Genomic DNA, 15,497 nt, shown 5'->3' on the forward strand with positions numbered 1-15,497 from the left:
AGACTAAAATAGTAATAGTAATAGTTTAGGCAATTCAAAAATCTGAATTAAAAAATCACAACTATTTACATGTAACATTTTTTGGTGAATATGGCTTTTATTTTGAATAAGTGTATCCGGTTTTATTTTGAAAATGGAAACAGGAAGTGTCGCTTTGTTTTTGACGATTGTCAACCCGGAAGACTTTGTAAATAAACGGTGTTTGCGTTCAAAATAAGGAAACGGGGCATTTTAAAGCTCCGTCATGAGATGGTAAAGAAATACCTGATGTCCGGAACATGGAGGGCGAACAGCGGCAGCAGCTCGGAGGGAACCCGGACTGGATGTCCTGTCTGCCCGAGGGGCTGCTGGATGTCCCGCTGTGGAACCTGGCCATACCCGGTAAAACTAACACCTATTTTCAACAGACTGCAAACACACCCATCAATAGCTTCCTTTTAAAGTGTGTCAATATTTAATTTCCTATTTAATTTCCTGTTGCAAAAAGTAAATATATATTTTCTTGTGGTGGCCAAAAGTATTTGGACACCCGTCTAATTGTGTCCTGTCTCTCTAGGGAGCCATGACAGCATGTCTTTCTGTCTGGATGTCTCCACTCCGGTGCTGAGATCAGAGCCCTGCCTCCTCAGAGTCTTTGACAGGCTGTTTCCCTGCTGGATCCGTCCTTGTATTTACCGCTGGGCCACCACGCAGGTAAAGGAACACACACATACTGCAGGCCAAGGGCCCGAGTTAGGGGCCTGCAGAGGTGCAGCATCCTCTCCAATGAGAGGTGCATCATTGCTTAAACACTTTGCAATTTGTGGTTGACACTAATACAAAGCATGTAATAAAGTCCAGTTCTTCGACAACAGATATATGTGTGCATACATACATATCGGAATAAAATGAATTCTGCCATTGCTGCAAAGCAAGGCATTTACATAAGAACTGGAATTGCTGCTACCTGCAATTAATTAAAAGACTTTTTGTGGAAAATCTTTGAAGTTGTGCATTCTTTCATCTGTCTGTATTTATTGTCTCTCACTTTCTCCCTGTGTGTGTGCGTGTGTGTGTGTGTAGCAATCAGTCCTCAGTTATCAGTGCAATCTTGGTATTCGGTTCTTTGACCTGCGGATCGCCAGGAAGCCGGATGAAGGCGGATTGTTCTTCGCCCATGGCATCTACACACTGATGACTGTCAAGGTACATGAAGGCAAATGATCACTGAAAATCTGTTCTCATTGAAATTGAACAGAGCCAAATGCTGCCTTGATGTACAGCAGCTTTTAGTAACAGTAATATTTGTGTGTATGCAGGAGGCTCTGGATGAACTGGCTACCTGGCTGGACGCTCATCCTAAAGAGATTGTAATCATTTCCTGCTCACATTTTGAATCGCTGACTGACAAAGATCACGCCTGTCTCGTGGAGTACATCATCAAGCTGTTTGGAGAAAAACTCTGCTCCTCAGAGGTAAAAAGAGAAAAGCAGGTAGAGGTAAAGAAAGGGAACTGTTTTCATCGTGCCAAAATGATTGGATCATGAATAGACAGTGCTATAAAAGTGTATTATTATCTTGTTATGATTGAAGTTTACATGTATGTGCAGGACACTCCTACCCTGCGTTCCTGTTGGTCCAGAGGTCAGCAGGTCATCGTTTCCTATGGAAACCAGCAGGTGGTGCTGCAGCACCCTGAGCTGTGGACTGGAGTACCTTACTGGTAAAATGCACAGTGGTGCTTTTTAACCTTGTGTCTCGAATACTAATACTAATGCTGATTTAGAATTACATGCTCTTCACACCACGCTTTTATTGTTAATCATCAAAATCAAGCATAAGCCCAGTTTTATCACACACCATCACCACATGTGGGTGCTCTCTGTCTCCAGGTATGCTGACAGCCCAGACCCTAAGAAGGTGATCGCGTACCTGGAGGACCAGAAGCGCAGAGGGAGACCAGGTACGCAATGGTAGAAGAAGTGCTCAAATCTTTTTCTGAAGTAAAAATATAAGTTACACTATAACAAGACCTGAGATTGCATTTAAATTTTATTTAGGTAAAAGTGTTGAAGCCCTGTCAGTGAAGTTAATGCAAATTTTTACTACTTAATATACTGTTGGGTAGTTGAATCTATAACGATGCATCATATTTCTGTAATAAATGTAGTGGAGTAAAAAGAACAACATTTCTGCCTTAACTGCCTCTGTTTTGCAGCTGGTTTTTACGTCAGCGGCCTGAACCTGACAGAGGACGCTGCTTACATCCTCCTCCATCCCCTCCAGACCATGAGGAGGATGACGACGAGGGCTCTCTCGCTGCTGCTCAGCTGGGTGAGCGAGCAGCGTCCAGGGCCTGAGGAGGGCGGAGTCAACATCGTCTGCTGCGACTTCGTGGGCGTCAGTCGGTTCTGCTCGCTTGTCATCGGCCTGAACTACAAGCTGCTGGGCAGGCCCGGACGCTCGCTGCCTGTCCTGTCTGCAGGACACTGGGAGATGCCATCGGCTGTTGCCATAGCAACTGCATTGACAAAGCCTGTGTCTGAGATCTAGCATACAAAAACATCTTCGCCTACTTTCCTTCTTTACTTTTAACTTGATTAACTGTGAACGCGTCGTCAGACTTTTGCACATTGGGCTCAGTATCGTTATTGTATTATTTTCAAATGGCACATATTCAGGTTTTCTGGTAGCACTTAAACTGTGAGTCTCACTCGTTTTCATTTTTTCAACAGTATACAAACATTTAATAAATGGTTTTTATTGTAGTTGTACGCAGCTTTTAGCATGTTATGTTTAGATATATAGAAGATATATTTTTTTATTATAATAACTGATTTATATATTGTCATTTATTATGTTTCCACTATTGTGTTCATAGGAGAAGCTGCTGACAAATACATTAATAAACAAATCAAATTATTAAATGCTTAAAGTGTTTCCTCTTCCTTGTATACTTTCATATTGTACATCATTTTTTTATTTTTCCTATTTTTACTACATGTTATTAAGATGTTTGCATTTGGAATACACTTTCATTCATTATGTAAATAAATACTTTTCATGTATTATGATGTTTCATGTTGTTAGTAATCATTTGGTCTCAGCAGAGAGTAAAGCTTTAATGGCCCTGAGGGGCAGTCTGGCTTACAGATAACAGTCAATAATAATAAATACAAAAAGAATACACTGAATAAAAACGGCCATCAGTACAACAGTACAGTACAGAAGAGTAGTTTTAGTGACAAAATATTATAGGAAACTGTCAAAGGAAGCATCAGATTTATGTTGTAGTTTCTTAAGAGTTATTCTGCTGTGAAACTGATTTAAACAGTTTTACTAATTTTAGTGTATTTGAATGAATTCAATGAAAACTGAGGCTACAGGATTTTGTGCAGCTGTGATATCAAACTACAGAAATTATTGTTCATTGAGTGGAGACATTTTTCTCCATGCGTTTTCTAACACAAGGACACTGATGACTCCAGTGATAAGAACCCAAATCCTGGGTAGAGAGGTTCAGTGAAAGCACAGTAGAAGGTGTACAGGTGGACTGGTGAGTCAGACGAGACACTGTAGTAGGACAAAGTGCCAGCAGGCCAGTCCAGATACACCCCGACTCTGTGAGAGGCAGCGGGGGGTTTGGTGAGAAGAGCTGTCCTTATGTTATTGTGCCAGGCGTAGTAACATTTATCAGTCAACTCCAAACTCCACGACATCTCATTCCACCCAAGCCTGCTACCGTCACGGGCTCCTCTCCGTCTGAGCCCCCTGTAAGTCACTCCGATATCAACCCCTCCTTCCCAGTCCACCTCCCAGTAACAGCGCCCAGCCAGGCCAGCTGTGCACAGCAGCTGGTAGCACCAGTCGAATCTGTCCGGGTGGTCGGGATACGGCTGCTTCTCTATCGCCAGCATCACTTTTCTGTTGTTCTCAGTCAGGACGACGTTCTTGTGAGCCGTGTTTGGGTCCAGAGTGAGTTCACACACATCTGAAGGTGAAAAAACAATATGTGTAGATCAGGTCTGCAGGCTCTGACTGAATGGATGAAATATTCACCTCACACACTTACACTTTGCCAGACCAGATTTCACCCACTGAGCACCAGCATGATCCACACTGGAAGAAGGAAAACAAAGTCAGACGAGCATGGAGACAATTAACCTTCATAAACATCCTCTCTTTTATTTCCCCTCCATACCTGAGAGCGTCCAGCCTCCATCGTCGGTCCTCCGGTCCAGCAGAAAGCAGCTTCACTGCTGAGTCTCCTGGATGATTGTAGCTCAGGTCCAGCTCTCTCAGGTGGGAGGGGTTGGACCTCAGAGCGGAGGCCAGAGAGGTGCAGCCTTCCTCTGTGATCAAGCAGCCTGACAACCTCCACAAATACAAAACATTTGAACATTTTGATTTGTAACAGGAGGAAAAGCACAGGTGTGAATAATATTAACAACTGCTGCTTACCTGAATGTTTCCAGTGTACAGTGTGGACTCCTGAGTCCAGCGGAAAGCAGCTTCACTCCTGAATCCTGCAGCTCGTTGTTGCTCAGGTCCAGGTCTCTCAGTCTGGACGACTTGCTGCTTAAAACTGATGACACATCCTGACAGCAATTTCCTGTCAGCCTGGTTTCATTCAACCTGAAAAATGAAAACATTTCCCTTTATATTTTGGTTCAGATTTGTATTCTTTATATTTATTCTTTATATTTTAGCTTTCCCAAGTGTCAGTGAAAAAAAGGGTTCAGAAAATAAGATCTCACCTCAGAGTCTCCAGAGCACAGTGTGGATTCCTCAGTGCTGCAGACAGTAGTTTCACTCCTGAGTCCTGCAGGTGGTTGTTACTGAGATCCAGCTCTCTCAGGTTGGACGACCGGGAGCTGAGAACTGAGACCAGAGCTTCACAGCTTCTCTCTGATAACTTACAGCCGCTCAGCCTGAAGGATTTCAACCCGTAAACTTACAGACTGCATAAGAACATTTAACCCAGAATGTTTTGAAGTAAACGAATATGCTGGATTCGTGAGAAGTTGTTAGTAGTAATTGAAGAAATATTAAAATTTGAAATTTTTGGTCACAACCCGAATAACAACAGACTAATATCAGGACTAATGAGAAGGCACTTTGGCACTAAGTGTGGGAACTGAATTATTCATGAAGTCATTTCTACATTTTAACTAATTACAAGAAACTGAGAAAATGCATGAAGATGACATGTGTGGAGGGCGAGAGAGAGAGATAGACCAAGAGAGCGAATACCTTTAGGAGGCTGCTTTCATTAATAGGCCACATTTGCTGTATTACACTTTACAAATTGTAAAATCCTGACCTGAGACTTGCCAGTGAGCAGCGTGGACTTCGAAGTCCAGCAGACATCAGCGTGACTCCTGAATCCTGCAGGTGGTTGTTACTGAGGTCCAGCTCTCTCAGACTGGAGGACTGCGAGCTGAGAGCTGATGAGATCTCCTGGCAGCATTTCTCAGTCAGGTTGGTTTGATTTAATCTGACAAAGAGACAGAAACATTTACAGTACCTTTACAGTATAATATTTAATAAGTCAAGTAAGAATGCGAATAAGCCCATTTTCCAAAAAGCTGTATCTAACCTGAGAGTCTGGAGTCTACAGTGTGGACCTGCCAGCCCAGCAAAGAGAAGTTTGACTCCTGAGTCCTGCAGGTCGTTGTGGCTCAGGTCCAGGTCTCTCAGACTGGAGGACTGGGAGCTGAGAACTTGTGAGAACTCCTGACAGCATTTTTCTGTGAGCCTGGTTTGAGTCAACCTGATAAAATGACAAGAATTTTTGTATTATACAGTATGTCAAGTGTTTGTAGAGCTACTGTGCTTTAATACACTACAACCACTTCTCAATCTCTAGAATTACAATTATAATTTCCATAAAACAACAGCATTTGTGAGAACGACACAGACCGGACAACAGATAATTAAAAAAACAAGAAGTGAAGCCCCACATGTGACATTATAATGAGGACACAGTATTAAACCAGGGTGTCATGTGGTCTTACCTGAGAGTTTCCAGTCTACAGTGCTGACTGTCCTGTCCAGCAGAGAGGAGCATCGCTCCTGAATCCTGCAGGTCGTTGTTACTCAGGTCCAGCTCCCTCAGACTGGAGGAGCTGAGACTTGAAGCCAGAAAGTCACAACTTCTCTCTGTTAGATTACAGCCAATCAGGCTGAAGAAGAATTTCAATCAGTCTAATTGCATGTAAGAGTCATGCCACTGATTCATTAACAACCTGTGCAACATAACATATCCTGACCTGAGTTTTTCCAGTCTGCAGTGTGGACTTTTAAATCCAGCCGCGAGCAGCTTCACCCCAGAGTCCTGCAGGTCGTTGTAACTCAAGTCCAGGTCTCTCAGACAAGAGGACTCGGTGCTGAGAGCTGAAGATAAGTCCTGACAGCATTTCTCAGTGAGGTTGTTTTGGTTCAGCCTGGCAACATGAACAGAAACATGATTTAACTGGATCAGTGCCTAAAACCACAGCTGATACAGCAAACAGCTCACAAACATTACATCACAATATGATTGAACCTCAGCTTTTCTAGCCGACATTGTGGATTCTCCAGTCCCACAGAGAGCACCTTCACCCCCGAGTCCTTCACACTGTTGTTAGTCAGGTCCAGCTCTCTCAGACTAGAAGACTGGGAGCTGAGAACTGATGCCAGACCTTCACCGCTTTTCTCCGACAGGTTACAGCCACTCAGCCTGAACAAACAACAATGAAAGCAAGTGTTATTTTAAATACTCATCATTTCATACTCTACTTATGTAATATTTCTATTAGTGTTGCAGATAATGGTTCTAATCTTCAGGATTAGCGCATGAATGTATTCAATGATTTCCTCTTTACTTACAGAGACTTATTGGAGGCTTTGACCACCGGCAGCAGCCTCAGGAGAGCCTCCTCTGAAGCAGAGTATTTCTTCAGGTCAAACACGTGGAGCTCCTTCTCTGACGACAGCAGGATGAAGACCAGAGCTGACCACTGAGCAGGAGAGAAGCTGGCTGTGAGGAGGCGTCCTGAACTCAGGTACTGCTGGATCTCCTCCACGAGAGAACGATCGTTCAGCTCGTTCAGACAGTGAAACAGATTGATGCTTCTCTCTGGAGACAGATTTCTCCTGATCACGCTCTTGATGTACTCCACTGTTTCCTGACTGGTGTGTGAGCTTGATCCGGTGTGTGTCATCAGCCCTCCTAGAAGTGTCTGATTTGTCTGCAATGAAAGGCCCAGGAGGAAGCGGAGGAACAAATCCAGGTGCCCATTGGGACTCTGTAAAGCCTTTTCCACAGCACTCTGGAAGAGGTATGATATTTTGGATTTGTCCCTTAAGAGATTGGACCACCAGGTTTTTGGTTGAGACAGCCGATTGACGCCGGAGTCAGTGAAAGTCAAGAAGACATAAAGAGCAGCCAGAAACTCCTGAATGCTCAGATGAACAAAACAGTACACACTCTCTGCGTGTAACCCTCTCTCCTCTTTAAAGATCTGTGTGAACACTCCCGAGTACACAGAGGCTGCTGTGACATCGATGCCACACTCTGTCAGGTTTGATTCATAGAAGATCAGGTTTCCTTTCTGCAGCTGCTCAAAAGCCAGTTTACCCAGAGACAAAACCATCTCCCTGCTCCCTGGGTTCCAGTGTGGATCTGTCTCAGCTCCTACACGATACTTGACGTTCCACAGTTTGGCTTGAACCACCAGGAAGTGGATGTACATCTCAGTCAGGGTCTTGGGCAGCTCTCCTCCCTCTCTGGTCTTCAACACATCCTCCAGAACTGTAGCAGTGATCCAGCAGAAGACTGGGATGTGGCACATGATGTGGAGGCTTCGTGATGTCTTGATGTGGGAGATGATCCTGTTGGCCTGCTCCTTATCTCTGAGCCTCTTCCTGAAGTACTCCTCCTTCTGTGGGTCAGTGAACCCTCTGACCTCTGTCACCACATCAACACACTCAGGAGGGATCTGATTGGCTGCTGCAGGTCGTGTGGTTATCCAGAGGCGAGCAGAGGGAAGCAGGTTCCCCCTGATGAGGTTTGTCAGCAGCACGTGCACTGAGGTGGACTCTGTGACATCAGTCAGGATCTCAGTGTTGTAGAAGTCCAGAGGAAGTCGACACTCATCCAGACCGTCAAAGATGAACACAACCTGGAACTGATCAAACCTGCAGATTCCTGCTTCTTTGGTCTCAGTGAAGAAGTGATGAACAAGTTTCACCAAGCTGAACTTTTTGCCTCTGAGCAAATTCAGCTCTCTGAAGGTGAAGGGAAATGTGAAGTGTATGTCCTGGTTGGCTTTGTCTTCAGCCCAGTCCAGAGTGAACTTCTGTGTTAGGACTGTTTTCCCGATGCCAGCCACTCCCTTCGTCATCACTGTCCTGCATGGTTGAGCTTGTCCTGGCAAGGTTTGGAAGATATCCTCACATCTGATGGTTGTTTCTGGTCTGGCCGGTTTCCTGGAAGCTGTTTCAATCTGCCTGACCTCATGTTCATCATTGACCTCTCCAGCCCCTCCCTCTGTGATGTAGAGCTCTGTGTAGATCTGGTTCAGAAGGGTCGGGTTTGTTTTGCCAGTCCCCTCGAACAAACACTGGAACTTCTTCTTTAAACTAGATTTGAGTTTACCCTGGTACATGGCAGGAGATTCTGCATGAACAAAAAACATCAAGTCGAAGGTACAATCAATGTGAAGTGCATATAAAACAACAGAGTTTCCATCACAATTAAAAAAAAAAATCAGTAAAGAAAATGTCAATTAATGGACTTTTCTATTCACTCTAATTCTGCGGATATTAGGAGTGGAGTGCATCAACATGAGCAGAAGAAGAGGGTGCAACAAGACGACCTCATTAAAAGAGCACCAGCCAACAGGTGATGAAAACATGATCTATTTGCCAAGTCTGTTTCCATTGCACTTTGTCACCTTGGTTTTTTTTTTTAACACCAAATTTTCCACGACTACGTTAGTTTGGGGCTTAGCAAGTGGTCAGTTTCTTTTATAATTCTGTTTATTATCTTATACCCACATGAACTGTTCAATATAAAACATCCATCTCCAGCTTTGGATCTGTAAAGTACTTTTCCTCTTCCCCACTTATTTCTTATTTCCCTTTCCACCATGCTACAGCAATAACACTCTTCTTACTGCTCTGCAGAGACTCAGCCAGTCCCTCCTGCTTCATTCTCCTCAGGAAGAGCAGCGCGATTTTCAGAAACGCCTCCCTGCCGCTCCTCATATCCTCTTCCTCCTCGCTCATCATCACCCCATCATCCAAACACACTGAATTTAAGTCCCTCTGCATCCTCCTCAGCTCATTCTTCACAAAACTAACAATGTTCTGCTCGAGCAGCTGGAAAACAATGATATACAAACACATTTTCTGTCAGACGGGGAAAGCCTGATTGTCTACAGAAGGTACAATGGAGAGCATTAGCACAAGAATGGTCGTTTATGATTGCTTCTTAATGCGCTTATATGTGTACACACCATAAATATGGAGTCCACGTCTGTTTGACCTTCCAGGACAGACTGACCACTGTCATCTTCTGAACTCTTCTGTTGTTGTCTGTGGAGGAGAACCAGCATACAGAACATTCATTTTCACACTGGCTTATTTCTGGTTTTACTGGAAACAAAAATGATCGATCACTGTGGAGAGAGTACTGGCTCTCAATCTTTTTGGCAGCATCTAATCGGGAGTCTTTGTGCACCACAGGGCTCAGTGTTTGGGCCAATGCAGTCTGAACCAAGCGTTTTGTTGCATGCTCTGCAGATATTTCAATCATAACTTTACAAAGATCAATATAAGAGATTTTACTACATACTTGTTCTTTGCATTGATAACACAGAGACTTACTCTTTTTCAGAAGAGTGTCTTTGGAAAGCGAGAGGTGGCTCCATTGAATCGTTGCTCTTCATGGACACACAGCTTGATACTGGAGTGTCTGGTCTCTTCTCCTGGATCCTAACAGAGAAAAATAATTGATAAAGAAATGTAGTTCCAACCTAAAAATTGCCTTGTTAATACTAACAGAGTGTGCTGACTCACTTGGTTTCAGAAGAGTGTCTTTGGAAAGCGAGAGGTGGCTCCATTGAATCGTTGCTCTTCATGGACACACAGCTGGGTACAGGGGAGGCTGCTCTCTCCTGCTGCTGCTCAGGGCTTCAACACAAGTTGTTTAATATTTAATAATCATTTCAGGAAAGAAAAGTTCCAGGCCTTGGGATATCTGAAGAGGATGGGAATGATATGTAAAAGGCTCCTGGTGAGAGTTTCTTTAATGATAATAATTATATTATAATAATTATAATATATAATCCATAATTATAATTAAAATTGATCTAAGAGGGGGATATCAAGGACAAGATGAATTCTGGAGGGGGTGTGGTAAAGAAAATGGCTGATCACCGTCATATTTTCTGGGCTTGCCCTTTAAGCTTTTCATACTAATAAGAGACTGCGAGAAAAACAAATTTCTTTTCTTTTTGTTCTTTTGTTTTCCCAATACACGGGGAAAAAATCCAAGACAAACAAAAGATGACTGGATAATTTGACCTTTACCCAGACATTAGCGTGTGATCCACATGTAAAACACTGGAAAAACTGGACTGTATGTACAGGTTTGTGTAAATGCTGCTCACCTCTGAGCTTTGCTGCAGCCATGCTCCCCACATGCAGAGGTCTTTGAGGGGAGGATCCCCTCATCTACCCCCTCAGGTAGATCCATAGTCGAGCCTATGCCTTTATACAAACATACGGAAGAAAATACTGCGTCAGAGTGAAAATGAAACTACTCTGTCAAGTCTGGATAAAGGCAGAAAGAGACAAAGGCGGGTTTGATTTGGTCATGTCTGTTTCGGCTCCAAACATAAAATCTTGGATAAATCATGAATAATAATAACATCCTAAAAATAATATATTAAGAATAACACTTGCTCCTCATAATATTATTTGATAGAAATATCACTTCATGTTTTTTAATATAATAATTATTATATTTTTACTCTTTACTATTTAAAATGGAACCTGAAACTTTTTGACCCAAGAGCAGTTGGATACACAGCTCAGGTCAAAGGGTAATGGGTGCAAAAACCTACTGTAGTAGTTGGCAAAATTAGGATTTACAAACCTTATTATTAATTCATATAATTCATATATTTTATATTGTAGAATTACTAGAGTAAAGCAACAGTACAACCAAGGGCTGTCCTGACTTAAACACTGTACTGTATGAGGTTGATATTTCTGACTGTTACACCTGTAATGATAATTGTCAATAAAGCGCAATGAAAAGAGATGAAACTGTGTGTTACATTACCTTTTCCATGGTGAAGACAGTGTCAGGGGAAATAAACTGCACCAAGCACAACCAGATACAGATTGCAGCGACACACCCCACTGGTTCTACTTAACCTACAGTCTTGTAGTGGAGTGCTGTGTCCTGAGCTGACACTGGCAGGCAGCTAGACAGGATGTGTCCTCCCCTTACCCTGAGGCGGAAGTACCTCAATCACCCGCATGGTATTTTTACCCTCACAGCTGCTTAAAATAAAGGTAGAACTCTTTTGTATGATTTGAGGATGTGTTAAACATTGTGTTTAAAGAGGGAGGTCTATCTCAAGGCAGAGCCAAGGGCAAATAAATACACATCACATCTATGAACTGGAAACAATGATGTACAGTTTCACTGACAGGTGAAACAAAAAAACACACGGGACCTAAGACATGACAGAAGAATTAATGAAACCTGTTTAAGAAAGGTGCAGTTACAGTGTTTACATTGTCCTCTTCCTGCAGCTGGAGATTAAGACTATGAGCAGACATACTGTACATAGAAACCACCACCTATAAAAAAAAGAAGAAGACATTTTTGGACATTCAGCACCGAAGTCTTCTGCTTTCAGAGTCGTTTCTTCTGTATTTTTTAATTCCTTAAAATAACTAAAATAACTATCTGCACGCCTCACACTGAAAACTTCCCCCTTTTATTTCTTATTGCTGTCCCTTTCTTCCAGCTATCTGCAAAACTGAATGCTGAGTTGTGCATTTCTGCAGTTCCCCAGAAGATGATTTGCGATTTTGGTGACCCCTGACCTTCCCTCAAGTGTCTTATCAGGTCATAAATATATTTTTTTCCAACCAATTTTCACTACTATCCATCAAAATTTTCCTCTCATACTTTTGTGAGGTTAATTTTGATTTTTAACATATTTGGACACACTTTGTGACAGCCATTAATGATCGGGAAGAGCAGGATAAAAATGGATAAAAAGGATAAAAAATGCATTAATATGAACTGTTGTCTATTGAATACTGATATGTTTCTTCTTTAATCACTCTCTAATTCATTGCCACGTATTTGCACTGTGTTGAAACCCATTTTCGGGGGATGGGTTGCTGCTGTTATATTAATTTTGTCTGTTGCGTTTTAATATAAAGTTGCTGCGTCATCTTGTACAAGAACTAAATGTTCCAGAGCCCTTTGCATCCTGCAGGTAGCGACTTGTGTTCCTGGAAGACGATCGTTGCCTTTGAGTCACATGATATGAACAACAGCTAACTGGCTGCTGTCTCACACAATGGCACATGTTCATGAGTCACGGCTCCTTATCTGGATCACAGGAGTTTAGAAAGCTAAATGAAACACTCCACAAACAGACTACACCAACTTATTCGCTCAGGAAAACACTTCTGCAGACACACAGACGAAAAAGGCCATCAGGATGGTGGACTTGTCTAATGACCTCCACATGTCTTTGTCCTGCACAGTCAAACATACACAAACTTGTATCATATTGCCCTCAACTTGTGATTATATGGCTTTATCTCTCTCCCAAGGTGAGTCCTTACACAGTGGAATAATTTCCCTGTGGCAGTTAAACGTCATCAAATGAGGTTAAAGGTCATTTGAGTTTATTGTGTTTGTGTGTGCACATGAGAACAAAGGTCGAAGCTTTGTCCATCATGAGATCTGATGTCTGCCGAACTCGTCCTCCACTGCCAACCTCAGGCCAGAGGAGAAATCCCTCACAGTAGATCTTATCATCACACTGTGCAAGTATTCAGCAGGAATCGAGCAGACTTCTAAATGTGCTTTCAGCTGGTAAAACTGTAACATCCGCATGTTTTCCCTACAACCATCAGCTGAGAACATAACTCACAATTTCCACACAGATTTATTCAATGAGGTGCAGCATTTCAGAAATGTTGCTCACATTACAAAAAAGGAGACAGGTTACAATCTGCAGGGTTAATACACAGCTTACTGCATTAGTTATGGCTCTGTTAGTACATGAAAACGTCTTTCTAGCCTTCAGAAACGGACTAACGACACCCCAGTGTCCACAGAAAGCTAGCTGCAGTGCATTTACTGTACTGCTCTCAAATAAGAAGCTAAACAATTAACAAGCAACAGTGCATAAAACATTTATGGCTGAATTCTTTCCAGATATATCTACATTAATTTTATTTGTTTGCTGAAACTAACTTTATATCAGTGGGAAACTCCCTGCGTTTTTAAGGATCACAACAACACGTATTCAACATGTTTGTGTTTGTTTTGCACATTTGCTGGATACATTTGGAAATGTTATTGTTCTCTGTGAGAGCATTCACATCACACGTGGTAGCTGAACTAGAAAAAAGCACAGTTTATAAAAAATAAATATCCCTTTGTTATTGCTAAAAATATGCTTTGAAAATATCTTCCCATGTAAGACAAATGAAAAGGTTATGACTCAAGTGCTGTGGGTTACAGAGAAGAAGTTAAAACAACATACAATTCATAGTCAATGTTTATCCCACTGTTGGATGCTGAAATGTGTTGATGACTGCACTGTTTGAACAGATAAACAGTTTTATAATCATCTGAGTATTTCAATCTCTCTATTTTCCACTGCAGCAAATACTGTATATGAAAGTAAGTGTCATATTTATACCTTGTTTAAATGATTTTTAACACTGATTTTCAGGTGCTTGAGCTGTAAATTTGTCATGTTGATATTTTAATTATATTTTTGGTTAAACGCAGACAGGAAGGATGAGGAAACGAGTTCTTGCTCCAAGGTTATTTTGTGGAAGTGAGGATATAATTTCCATGTATGATCACAGTGGTGTATCCCCTCTCTGAGATATTACCATTAATTTACTCACATAATATAAACTTTTCTTTAGAAATAAACATCCAGCTATCTTTAAAAAACCCAGACAGTTGTTTAACAAGAGTGTTCAGAAAATAACATTTCCAAGATTCTTCTGCCTCCTCTTCAATACAATAATGTGTGTTTTTCTGTCTGGGACAAATGTAACACATTAGTTTTGCTTCATATTGTATTGTTTGATTAGTAAATGAGTTAGAAAACAGGTTAGAAATCTTTTTTATTGTGGATCAAACTGAACATGTTTCCATCCAGATGGTCAGAAGAGTCTTTGAGGAGTTCAGAAGTAGCAAAAAGTCTTGTTAAACCTTTTTTAAAAGTTGCTGGATATTTACTTTTTTAGAAAAATGAATGCTTAGTTCTGTAATTTGAATGTAATGGTGATAAATAAGAGGCATCTGTGGCCCTGTTACTTTGGAGAACCCATCCACCGCTCTGGAACTACTTTCTACCAAACCAATAGTCCCAGTGAAAACAGTTTTTCAGTCTGTGTGTTCTGTCAGTTACCCAGAGGAAACAGGACATAAGGCACTGTTAAAGTCTCTAAATTGAATTTCCAAAGCTGTGAAAACCACAGACAAGAACCAATTCACCTCCACTGTTCTGGGGTCAAAGCAGAGATCAAAAATAAAATCATGGCTTCCTTACCTAGCACCAAACATGCTCATCTCAATATTCATATCAACATACCAGCTGATAAGTCACAAACACTAAAAAGTGTTGACAAAGCTGCACCTTTGGAAACACAATCAGCTTTTAAGGACACTAAAAGGTTCAGACTTCCAATATGGCTGCCAGAGGGTGTGTTACTGTAGGTCACCTGAGCTTAACTTAGGTTCAACATGTGGGATGATCCTGTATAGCACCATATAAGAGGGGCTAACAAACATAAACTAATTATTAATTAGAAAAAAACGTATTTACAAAGCACCACAGACAGTGCAAAGATAGACGAGAGCGTGTGTGGACAAAAGCCTGGCTTTGGGTTTCCCTTTGTCCAGTGTTGTGTGTTTAAATGTGTGTGTGAGTGTCTATCTCTTTGAGTGGCCGATGCTGTTCTCGATGCACAGCACAATGTAGGAGCTGGAGCAGCTGCTGGAGCTCTGCTGGAGCAGACTGCCGCTCTGCAGCGCCGACGCCATGCCGTTCAGCGCCCGCTCGCCCACGCGCCACGTCTCGCAGAAGCCGTTGACGTGCTGCTGACCCTCGCTGGTCGACCCGTGCCACATCATCTTCTCCGGCCTGGGATATCAAAGATAGGGTAGAGTGGAAAGACGGTTTTTCGTGAGCGGAATGAAGGTATAACAGTGTTTTAAAGTCATCCACTGCATGTGTGCGACTCTG

General features: G+C 42.1%; 3 protein-coding genes across 12 annotated transcripts in view; 1 reads left to right on the forward strand and 2 right to left on the reverse strand.

The window, feature by feature from the left end:
• The first annotated feature begins 146 nt into the window (after positions 1 to 146).
• On the forward strand, positions 147 to 3,053 carry LOC139609469 (PI-PLC X domain-containing protein 1). Its single transcript, XM_071464104.1, has 7 exons — positions 147 to 381; positions 557 to 693; positions 1,063 to 1,185; positions 1,299 to 1,454; positions 1,590 to 1,702; positions 1,872 to 1,942; positions 2,198 to 3,053. Exons 1-7 carry the CDS (start codon positions 279 to 281, stop codon positions 2,530 to 2,532), a joined length of 1,038 nt encoding a protein of 345 aa, XP_071320205.1. The 5' UTR covers positions 147 to 278; the 3' UTR covers positions 2,533 to 3,053.
• Positions 3,054 to 3,086: 33 nt separating this feature from the next.
• On the reverse strand, positions 3,087 to 13,002 carry LOC139609468 (NLR family CARD domain-containing protein 3-like). Of its 2 annotated transcripts, none has more exons than XM_071464101.1 (17): positions 11,315 to 13,002; positions 10,638 to 10,737; positions 10,045 to 10,158; positions 9,853 to 9,960; positions 9,483 to 9,561; positions 9,141 to 9,345; positions 6,850 to 8,641; positions 6,527 to 6,700; positions 6,252 to 6,425; positions 5,997 to 6,164; positions 5,579 to 5,752; positions 5,303 to 5,476; positions 4,737 to 4,910; positions 4,441 to 4,614; positions 4,181 to 4,354; positions 4,052 to 4,098; positions 3,087 to 3,970 (listed from the first exon to the last, which is right to left on the reverse strand). In XM_071464101.1, the coding sequence occupies exons 2-17, from the start codon at positions 10,721 to 10,723 to the stop codon at positions 3,441 to 3,443; spliced, it is 4,347 nt and encodes a 1,448-aa protein (XP_071320202.1). In that variant the 5' UTR covers positions 10,724 to 10,737; positions 11,315 to 13,002; the 3' UTR covers positions 3,087 to 3,440. The 2 variants fall into 2 exon arrangements, with proteins under 2 accessions (XP_071320202.1, XP_071320204.1); XM_071464103.1 differs by having other exon boundaries at positions 3,829 to 3,970; positions 4,181 to 4,346.
• A 151-nt stretch (positions 13,003 to 13,153) lies between these two features.
• The window catches only part of LOC139609466 (collagen alpha-1(XVIII) chain-like), a 36,538-nt gene continuing 34,194 nt past the window's right edge, over positions 13,154 to 15,497 (reverse strand). For all 9 annotated transcript variants that reach the window (XM_071464098.1, XM_071464099.1, XM_071464096.1 and 6 more), the window contains one exon: positions 13,154 to 15,395. In XM_071464098.1, coding sequence (XP_071320199.1) covers positions 15,185 to 15,395 — 211 coding nt within the window. In that variant the 3' untranslated portion in view covers positions 13,154 to 15,184. The remainder of the gene's footprint in view (positions 15,396 to 15,497) is intronic.

This window comes from Trachinotus anak, unplaced genomic scaffold (assembly GCF_046630095.1).
Source record: "Trachinotus anak isolate AG129_WGS33_773 ecotype Australia unplaced genomic scaffold, CSIRO_AGI_Tana_v1 ptg000026l, whole genome shotgun sequence".
Lineage (NCBI taxonomy): Eukaryota > Metazoa > Chordata > Actinopteri > Carangiformes > Carangidae > Trachinotus > Trachinotus anak.